Source organism: Euwallacea fornicatus, chromosome 18, assembly GCF_040115645.1.
Source record: "Euwallacea fornicatus isolate EFF26 chromosome 18, ASM4011564v1, whole genome shotgun sequence".
NCBI classification, from domain to species: Eukaryota; Metazoa; Arthropoda; class Insecta; order Coleoptera; family Curculionidae; genus Euwallacea; species Euwallacea fornicatus.
In genome coordinates, this window is record NC_089558.1 from 2836751 (window position 1) to 2846552 (window position 9802).

The window sequence follows — 9802 nt, forward strand, 5'->3', positions numbered from 1 at the left end:
AACTCGTTTGGCAGACAGAGTGCAAGTAAATGTAAATAGCATTGTAGCTGTAGCCAAACAAATCATGAGGGGGTCAAAGAGTCAAGAGGTAGTGTACACTGACAGAACACATTACTATCCTCAGCATATTCTAGTACTACTCTCACTGATTCTCCTTTTCAGATATTAATGCATTCGGCAAGAAATTTTGCAGCACAAGAAATACTTATTGAGTGTTCAGAAAATAATTTAAAACGTTTGCAACTGCTTAGTGCCCATCTTGGCGTACAGCAGGACGCCCTACAAAGGCGAGCCGGGCAGATTGAGGAAGTGAAAGAACAAGTCCAAGCTATGCAAAGATGATTGGAGTAGTTAATTTTGGTTTCAATTTAATGATGAATACTAATATTATGCAATGTATTTAAAGCATGCATAAGAAACTTAATCATCATATCTATATATATTCATTTCTCTGTGATTTTTTTACCCTTAACAATAGGAATTTTTATCTTTAAAAGAATTAAAATACCTTCTGTGTTTGTTATATTATAATGTATGTATTTAGTTTAATGTGATCATATAGTATAGTCCGTAAAAGTGAATCAACATGTTAATTAAAGTAAACAATTGTGTTATCGGAATTTTAATATAAACTCCTTGGAACTTGGATATTTCAAATGCAAGACTAAAACTTTAGAAAATGGCCCCTGATTTAATCTTTCGCAGGATTGCCAGTTTTTCCGGTTTTCGTTTTGTTTTTAAAATTACTATTATTTCTTCAACTTTGTATCATTCTGCATTTTCTACCGAAGTGTTCTCTGTTGGGAATTTGGAAGAACTAAATCTATTCTTATGTCAACATTGGAAACATTCATATGTCACTGTCAATAAAAGTCACAACAAACAATAATGGCGTTAGAGGTGTATTAAATTTTCCTTCACTTCTTGAAAGTTAATTGCATTTTTCCGGCATCTTCCAAACGAAAATGTGAATTTCCCACCCCATTCTAAACAAAAACTCTACGAAAATGGCCGCAGCTTTAGAGAATATCGCTCCTGAAAAGGCGTGGGTGGAATTTTGCGAAAGACATGCCGTCGCCGCTGCACAAGACTTTTCCAAAAGTTGCCATAACTATATTAATATGTGTTTGCCGGATAATGCCCGGAATTTAGTGAACCATAAGGACCTAATGAAAAAATTTGTGGAGTACTTTAGTGAAGAGTTCGATCGGGATTTCAATAGAAGAAAATTGGGTACCAGCAAGTTTGCAAATGGAGTTGGAGGGACCACTACTGAGGATAGCTTTGATGCAGAGGATGGGAGTCCTAAGATGAGCCATAAACCTTTCTTCAGGAGGTATGTGTGGGGTTTTGGAATATATTTATGTTTCTATTATTATTTGTAAATGAGGCAATTGTGTCTATATAAAGCTTTCATTCCAGATTTAGTTTTAAAATGCTTAGAAAAAGTAAAGATCTTTTTCATAAGTATTCTGAAGAAGAGTCTACAGTAAATAATAAGACTAAATTGGCCAAAATTGTGGTGGAATGCCGAAAGGAGGGAATTGTCAACTATACAACCCCAGAATGTTTAGATCAACCATCAGGGCCTCCCAAATGGGAGAGATGTAGATTACAGCTTGTAAAGGCAACTGGTGGTTATATGTTGGAATTTTACTCACCTCCAAAGAATCCCAAAGTGAGTACTTAGGTACTTAGTTAAAGTAGTTCATTTATGTTGTAGTAAAGTGCATAATTTATGCTGTGATATTAATGAAGAAATTTGTATGAGGTTTTGCAACGATCTTCATATTATGGAGTAACTACATGTTTATTGTAGCCTCGTAGCGGAGTATTCTGTGCCCTTATTACAGAAGCTAGAGAAACTACAGCTTTAGAAATGCCTGACCATGAAAACACTTTCGTGTTAAAAGCCAGCAACAACATGGAGTTTGTTATAGAAGCTCATGATACAGATGATATGCGGTCCTGGTTGGCCACCATCAAGTAAGAACCCATGTTAATGAAAATATGATGTTATTGTCATTATAAGGGCTATTTAATCCAACAAACTGGCAACTTGACCTGGAAAATCATTTTTATGGAAATGTTGAAACTAGCCAATATTCTGCATTCATTTCAATATTGTTAAGCAATTTGTCTTGTCAAAATTATTTGAGCTTTAATTTCTTCTGTTCCATCAAATTTGGAAAATAGGCCAGCAACATAATTTCTCTAGAAATTGCAAAGTCAAACCAGCATCTTGGCAGAAAGTTATCAGGAGCTTGAAAAACCAAGCTTAAAAGTGGTTACAAACATCAATTTTTTTTAGGTACTGTATGCGTTTAGGACCTGGCTCTATAGAACCAGGTAGTGGGAATATAGATTATCAAAGTAATGCCCCAGATCTGCCCCCCAGAGTCTCTGGTGGTAGAGGAACAGATAGATTATCATCTAGTTCCAATTTCGAAATTTGCCCCAACGGTGATGGCCAAAGTGAGTTTTAGTTATATTTATGAGACAAAAAAATATGTCAATTATTTTTATATATACATATATACATTTGTAATATATGTAACTTCAGATGCAGAGTCAGATATAGGTCAGACCTTGAAAAAGGAGCTTTGGTTTCATGGTATGCTACCGCGATCCGAAGCCACCCAGCAGGTGTTGCATGACGGAACAACTGGACATGGCCGGTTTCTCGTCAGGCAGAGTGAAACTCGTACTGGCGAATTTGTGTTAACGTTCAATTTCCAAGTATGAATTTCTTTCTTTCTTTTTTTTTGGAAATAAGTGGCAAATACTAATATTTCATTCCAGGGCAGAGCCAAACATTTACGAATGACAATAAACGAGCACGGCCAATGCCGACTGCAACACTACTGGTTTTCCTCCATTTATGAAATGTTGGAAAATTTCCGCACTCATCCAATCCCCTTGGAGAGTGGCGGAAATTCGGATGTTACTCTGACTGATTATATTTTGAATCCATCTGCCCGGGCACAGGTAGGTTACTCTCCACAGCTATCCAATAAATGATGTAACCCATATTCTCTGCGCAATAGCTTCAACATTCAGCCACGCGCAGTAATGTTCCTTCTCCAAACACCGGTGGAACAACGCAGCCGAATGGGACGGAAGCTGTCGGAGCTATTCGAAGAGCGCCGATTCCGATACCGGAAGTCAGACAAGTGAGATAGATGTTAGACTGGATAGTAGATGTTAAATGTGAGTGCGAGAAAGAGAGTGAGTGAGAGGGGTGAGAGTGAGAGAGAGAGACAGAGACAGACAGAATGCGGTGATTGTATTAATTTATTATTGTCTTTTTTGTTTGTTTTTAATTCCGAGTGATGTTTTAATTTGTGCCTGCGCAGCTTTCTCGATGCACTCTCGATATTTTTTAGGTAATTTAAGATCTTGAGAATTCAAATTTTAGTACGAGTGTTCAAAGTTTTGGTTGATTGGGAGTATGTGGTTGTTTGCCTGATGCCTTAAATTAAGCTTTAATTCGTTGGGTGTTGCGAATAAGATATATACTTCTACACCTCTGTCACTCTTTACCTCATCATTTTAATTATTTTTTAAGTTATTTTTATTATCACTTTCTTATCCTCTACAAACTAAATGCGTCGGTATAGTTAAGGCTTTCTATTCGCCTGGATATCCATTATTACAACAATTCCTAGGAGGTTCATCATTAACCCTATTCTCTGGTTATACGCATTTTAATGTCATTAATTTTTTTTTGTTTTTGTAATTTGATATTTTCGTTATGGTTGTTATTTATTTTTGATATTGAGAGAAGCCATCTTTTTGAAACTACCTCAAATTTTTTTATTTAAATTATGAAAAAGAAAAACGTAATAATTTTAGAACATGCTTTCAAACAAACGTTATAATTTGTTTCAAAATCCATGTTCAGTGCTAATGAAGAATACTGCTTTTTAATAGTTAAAAGTCGCTGAAACTTCATATGAAGACCCGCGAGAATTTATAGTAAAATGATTAACAAACATCACAACGCAACGTTAGAAAAGGAGTATAAAACCGGCCGTGTGAAAGTAACGAAATGAGGTTAAAACATTTTAAAAGCATGAATATAAAATAATTGACTCTTCGGGTATACTATTTATAAAGTCACCGTAATGTCAAGATATATAATCCGTTGTGGATTTAGTTCAGGTTAGAAGGAATATGAATCGCTGTTTTACAATCTGTTATTCTATTAATTCTTACGCGTAGTAGTGAATAACAAAACAATATAGTAAATTTTGCTTAATTATAAAGAAATTGTTTACCATTGATTTTAACGCTTCGTAGATACTGATTCTTCGAATATGCTATTAAAAAAGCCACTATAAAGTCAAGATTTAATAGGAACTATTAAAAAGCAGAAGCAAATATAAAAATGACTACAAGTGTAATCTATCGGGTATTTTTGGGTCACAGCTATATAAATTCTCACAGAAATCTTTTTTACTGATTTACTTATCCAATGGGATTTTTCATATTATATTCAACGAGGTTACTGTGGGTGTTGAACATGGATTTGCTTTAGAACATCATTCGAGTGAATGTGGATATGTGTTGAGTTCACACAGTTCTTTCATTTATCATACAAACTGTGTAAAAGTAAAGTGCAATTTTTATTTATTTATTTATTAAGATTTAAGTGTGGTATATTTAATATACGAATTTCTATTAAAAGTAATTGTAAGCAAATGCCAGAACTCAAACGAAACCCTAATTGATAGATTTCTACTTTTCTAATTCTCCTGTTCTGGGATACATACAGCAATAATTTCATGGCTTTACCATAGTTTTTAAGGGTTATTTTTCTTAGATAATTAGCGTAGAGCTGAAAGGTCCGCTCGCAGGGCGGTCACCTTTTTTTTGTTTTGTGAAAACGTAGGCTTTACTTTTTAAGTACAACGTTCGTGTAAATATAAACGTATTCTACATTTTCGATTTTTTGTTTTATTTTGAGGTCATCCCCATTATCGCGTCCGAAGATTCATACAGATAAAACACAAATCTGTTAAACTGTGGGCATATTTAAGCCATTTTTTGCAGGTGGTGGCGCATGGAGGCAGCATCCGGACACAGGAAGCGGCATCCGAGCAACAGACTGAGACGCCCAGTAGAGCAGTGGAAAATCAGTACAGTTTCGTGTAAAATAATAATTTTTTCACGTGATACGTTTTTTATGCAGTATTATTTCTTGTCAGTTGTTTATACGATAAATACTAATAGCTTACATTCCATTTAAAAGCTTACACGTTTGAAAATATACAGGGTGATCATTATGGGTAAAAGTTGACTTAGTTTAAGATCAACCACTATTCTCTTTATGAGCTATTTTTTCGAAGGAAATAATCCTGTATGTCCTGTATTAGCTTTGTTGATGCTGGCTTCGTGTTCAAACCACCTTGTATTTAAGTGCCAAGTTTCAAATAATTTTGCTTTCGCATTGTACTATTTAAGGGGCACATCCCTACATCTGAGCATAAATTTTGTGCATGATATGATTTCAAAATGTCCAGTTGATGTCCTTTTCGTCCTTTATCCAAAAATGTTAACATTTCTTACACAATAACAGAAATATTGTAATTTTCCTATTGAAATGTCAAACTACATAAAAGTGATAAGAACAAAAATTATCTTTTATTTCACTAATTTTCGAGTTTACTCTAATTGATCTTCCAAAAAATAATCCAGTTGTCTGTTCAAGTATTCTTCAAACATATTCTCTGAAAGAGTCTCTTCTCTGCAATTGCCTATAATTCTAGCCAGATACACAGTCAATACATGGCAACAACTGATCCTATTTTTCAAATTCAGGACATGCTCTTTGAAGAAGCCACAATGGCAGAAATTTATATTTTCAAAGAGAGAATATTGTTCTTTCCTTGAGGAGATTTCATAGATGCCTCTCTGTGCGTTTGCAGCGCTGTATTTGACAATCCTGATTTTTTCCACCATTTCTACTGCCTTAAAGAAAGGCTCGCCAAAATATGAGTGCAGGATTTCAAGGATATCATTGGAAACTAGAAGAATAAGTTGGAGTTATCAATAATCATAATGTACACAATGGATTGAAAGAATGTTTACATTTTATATTCTTTTGTACATATTTTTTCAAAATTTTCAAATAGATTAAAGTGATGCATAACCCTTTGAAAAGGCGAGGATAAATGTGTTGCAGCTTAGTCCAGTTTTTATACAAAATAATTCAAAATTAGAGAATAAGGGTTTTAATTTATCGAAACATTTTTTTTTTAAATGAATATGACATATATTACTACTGAAATAAAATAATGAATTAATAGTTTCAGTTTAACTCACATGAGCCATTCTCCTTGAACTCTCTTTCTGCATCTTTAAACAGAGCAAATGCTTTTTCTGGTACAAAACTTTTCTTAAGCTGAATTTCGTTATCCTGCATTTCCATTTTTCCATTGATTACTTGCCACTATCTGTAAGGATTTAAAAAACAGCCTGCTATTTAATATTCTCAATTTTCAGTTTTTTACACACACACAAAAAATCTTATGAATTACTCAAAACACAAACCAGTTTAATGCAAAAACCTAACCTAAAATATATTATGGACTCTTCATAAAATTAATATAACTTTAAATGCCCAGTAATTTTTTCCAGAACGCTCCTTCGGGCGGGACCTATAGCAATCACAGTTCTAGTACCTAAAACTTATATGGTCAATATACAAAATTTTCACCCTATCAACATAAATAACCTGGGGCCACTTGTGTTTGCCCAGCATCTCGAATAATGCAACTTAACACATTATTCTCTTTTGCTTTCCTATCCAGCTCCAGCATTTGATCTTCTGAGTCAACTCGAAGAGCAATTTTAGTACCACCTAAATATCACAGATATAATAGATATTTAGTAATAATATTTTATCATATTTACCATTTTTAAGCCAATTCTTTAACAAACTAGGGGATGTGCTCAGTGTCGTGGCATATGCAGCCATCGCTCCATGCCCACACTGAGCAGCAACTTTCCCTTTTTGCATTTTGAGGTCGTTTCGAACCCCCAAAACCAGGCGAACTTCATCATCAGTGTCTCTAAACTAAAATTGATTTGATGTATAGATAAAGGTATGATTCATATATTTGGCTTCGAATGGACAGAACCAACCTCGTAGCGTTCTTCCATGCCATTAGACCATACAGGTTCGTGTTTTAGTTTGGGCTTATGGTGCCACTGATGCCTGAATTTCAGGATAAAGTACGTTGAGGCTGCTCCTATTAAAGTACCTGCCCCAAACACTGCTAAATAGGAGTTAGTGGTCATTAGGTTCATTTAAGGTTCCTTGTTGGTCAGTTAATTATGCACCTAATTACTAATTTTTTTTAATTTTCAATTTTTCATTGAGGTTAGAAAAAACAGTTGATCTGATCGGACTTTTAAATGTTTGTTGCAACGTTGCATGATTGGCCATAACTGTGAGTTAATTGTATTATAGTAAAGAAGAACGTGAATAGGAAAGAAAATGGAGAATCATATATAAGATCAAATTTTAAAATGTGACATTTGACCCAGTAAGTTATTTGATTAGACGACAATATTATCATTAAAAAAATCAAGAATTCGCTCTTAATCTTTTTCACATCATTCTTTTGGCAACACTTGGCAACACAGCGAAGGTCTTTCACTCATACTCAGCGGTTTGCTATCAAAATGAAAACCACGTGTTTATAATTTAAAAAGTGCAATTTAATTAAACAAACCGCATATTTCTGTTTTTAGCTATATTATACCTCTAAAACTAGTTAATTACGGTTAAATATGGACAATTCCAGCGAACTGAGTGATAAAACTCAAATGACAAATGAGGAGAGACTGAAATTATGTCGAAAACTTGATGCGGATTTGGAGGAATTTATCACTAATTTGCCAAAAAGGAAGTATCAGGATGGTTGGCCTGAAGATAGATGGGAAGAGGTAGGTAGACCGCGTATGTGGCTCACATAAAGAGTCAATCACGCTCGAAGTATCGTCCCCAAAATTAAACGTGAAAATGTTTTCGTAGTTGACCTTTCCCATTTCCTAACAACATCTTTAAGGTCTAAATTATTGAAATTTGGCCACAATTGTTCAATATTATTTAGCAATATCATGCATAGCATTTTTAGGAAATGGCCAAACATCCATTTTTCATGAAAAAAGTCCCAGAGCTTGGAGAAGAACTTCATCCCCTGTATGAGGGATTACAAAAATTGAAATATGATCCTGAGGAAAATGAGCCATATGGTAATAAAACAGTGTTTCTGATTAGGTATTTTAAGTCATAATGGAATGTCTATATAGAGTATTTGTATTTGACTGTCTCGTGTGCTTCTTGCAAAGATCATATTCAACCAGTTCACATTAGAATAATGCATTTCTAGACTTGGCCATTGCCTACAAAGACGACGGAAACTTTAACTTCAAACACAAAAATTACCGACTGGCAATAGTCGCCTATAGTGAGGGTATTAAGCAAAATTGTGGAGACCACGAGGTTGAAGCGAGCTTACTAAACAATCGGGCTGCTGCACACTGGTTTTTAAAGAACTACAGATCATGCCTGAAAGATTGTGAATTAGCCTTGAAAATTAAACCTATGTACAACAAAGTTTTAAACCGGGCTGCGAATTGCTGTTACCACTTGACTCAGTATAACAAAGCTTTGGAATTCTGTGATAAGCTCCTAGAAGACAATAGCAACAATAAAGAAATTCTAGATTTGAGGAAAAAGTGTCTTAAGGAGTTGAAGGAAAAGGAGAGGAATGAAAGGAAAAAAGATATTGAAAAGAAAAAGCAAAAAAAGCTGGAAGACGATTTAATTAAAGAAATTGTTGCAAGAGGTTATCAAATTGAGCAAGGATGTAGTGGTATGTGTGGTCTTGACTGCACCACTTCTCTACATTAAATCTAAATATTTCAAGGAAACATAAATTTGAGTCAATTAGAGCCATATTTTCCTGAGCTAGCACAATATAAGGTGTCCTTGAACAAGGAGTCAAACAGCCTAGTATGGCCAGTAGTATTTGTTTACCCAGAATATAAAATAATGGATTATGTTCAGCAATTCAATGAACATGACAGGTACCCTACAACAAATCAAAATAAAGTAAGCGATAATTATCCCATTTTCATTTCAGCATTTCCGAGCACTTGAATATAATTTTTGAAACTTATCCAGAATGGGATCAACAAAAGAAGTATGCGCCCGGAAACATAAATGTGTATTTCGAGAACTTGGAGCAGAAACTCGTTAAAGTTGACGACAAAAAACCGTTGGGGGAAGTTTTAATGAACCCGGGGTAAGGAGTTTTATGGGGTAATATACGTTCTAGCCGGAGATTATTTTGCAGTTATGTGATCAAAAGGGGCACTCCGTCTTTTATGATTTTTGTCAAGGGTAGTGATGCAGAGAAAATGTATCTTGAAATCAAATGATGTTGCTAGAATAATTTGTTTTTGCTGAATACTGTGTCAGGTATCTTCAGGCAGCCCCACCTTTTTTTGCAGTAAGCGGGCTATGGGACACATTTTATAAGAACAAAGCATTGCACAGGGTGACAACAAACTTACCCTTTCCGACCTAAAAATCTTAAATGTGAGGACAAAAAGACATTTCTCAGTTAATAAATTACTTTATTGTACTTTTAAGACATAAAAACAGATCAAAAAAATAAAAACATTTGAAATACAATTTTTGCACCTCACCTAACATTGTCGCTACTGATACCGATGGCTTTGTACCGATTATAGTCATAATTTATGCGGTTAGATATTACACGAT

The 9802-nt window shown here is 34.6% G+C and overlaps 3 protein-coding genes across 4 annotated transcripts; 2 read left to right on the forward strand and 1 right to left on the reverse strand.

Moving 5' to 3' along the window:
* Positions 1 to 865: 865 nt before the first annotated feature.
* On the forward strand, positions 866 to 5598 carry Lnk (SH2B adapter-like protein Lnk). Its single transcript, XM_066292710.1, has 8 exons — positions 866 to 1336; positions 1423 to 1678; positions 1820 to 1986; positions 2312 to 2475; positions 2564 to 2739; positions 2803 to 2988; positions 3048 to 3173; positions 5056 to 5598. The coding sequence occupies exons 1-8, from the start codon at positions 1008 to 1010 to the stop codon at positions 5155 to 5157; spliced, it is 1506 nt and encodes a 501-aa protein (XP_066148807.1). The 5' UTR covers positions 866 to 1007; the 3' UTR covers positions 5158 to 5598.
* A 733-nt stretch (positions 5599 to 6331) lies between these two features.
* Positions 6332 to 7434, reverse strand: LOC136344852 (probable peptidyl-tRNA hydrolase 2). Of its 2 annotated transcripts, XM_066292722.1 has the most exons (5): positions 7150 to 7434; positions 6919 to 7081; positions 6740 to 6865; positions 6578 to 6686; positions 6332 to 6458 (listed from the first exon to the last, which is right to left on the reverse strand). In XM_066292722.1, the coding sequence occupies exons 1-4, from the start codon at positions 7312 to 7314 to the stop codon at positions 6607 to 6609; spliced, it is 534 nt and encodes a 177-aa protein (XP_066148819.1). In that variant the 5' UTR covers positions 7315 to 7434; the 3' UTR covers positions 6332 to 6458; positions 6578 to 6606. The 2 variants fall into 2 exon arrangements, with proteins under 2 accessions (XP_066148819.1, XP_066148817.1); XM_066292720.1 differs by lacking the exon at positions 6332 to 6458 and having other exon boundaries at positions 6539 to 6686.
* A 220-nt stretch (positions 7435 to 7654) lies between these two features.
* Positions 7655 to 9712, forward strand: Dpit47 (DNA polymerase interacting tpr containing protein of 47kD). The gene is made up of 6 exons (XM_066292711.1): positions 7655 to 7956; positions 8148 to 8265; positions 8403 to 8888; positions 8943 to 9102; positions 9159 to 9320; positions 9372 to 9712. The coding sequence occupies exons 1-6, from the start codon at positions 7801 to 7803 to the stop codon at positions 9454 to 9456; spliced, it is 1167 nt and encodes a 388-aa protein (XP_066148808.1). The 5' UTR covers positions 7655 to 7800; the 3' UTR covers positions 9457 to 9712.
* The last annotated feature ends 90 nt before the right edge of the window (positions 9713 to 9802 follow it).

Bases quoted from the DNA above. Each gene is read 5' to 3' on its own strand.
- LOC136344852 (XM_066292722.1), bottom strand. From the start codon at position 7,314: ATGAACCTAATGACCACTAACTCCTATTTAGCAGTGTTTGGGGCAGGT. The intron at 6,866-6,918 runs GTAAATATGATA...TGTGATATTTAG, and splicing joins AAAGAATTGGCTTAAAAATG to GTGGTACTAAAATTGCTCTT. The intron at 6,687-6,739 runs GTTATTTATGTT...TATAAGTTTTAG, and splicing joins GCAAACACAAGTGGCCCCAG to GTACTAGAACTGTGATTGCT.
- Dpit47 (XM_066292711.1), top strand. From the start codon at position 7,801: ATGGACAATTCCAGCGAACTGAGTGATAAAACTCAAATGACAAATGAG. The intron at 7,957-8,147 runs GTAGGTAGACCG...TAGCATTTTTAG, and splicing joins CTGAAGATAGATGGGAAGAG to GAAATGGCCAAACATCCATT. The intron at 9,103-9,158 runs GTACCCTACAAC...TTTTCATTTCAG, and splicing joins CAATTCAATGAACATGACAG to CATTTCCGAGCACTTGAATA.
- Lnk (XM_066292710.1), top strand. From the start codon at position 1,008: ATGGCCGCAGCTTTAGAGAATATCGCTCCTGAAAAGGCGTGGGTGGAA. The intron at 1,337-1,422 runs GTATGTGTGGGG...CTTTCATTCCAG, and splicing joins CATAAACCTTTCTTCAGGAG to ATTTAGTTTTAAAATGCTTA. The intron at 3,174-5,055 runs GTGAGATAGATG...CATTTTTTGCAG, and splicing joins CGATACCGGAAGTCAGACAA to GTGGTGGCGCATGGAGGCAG.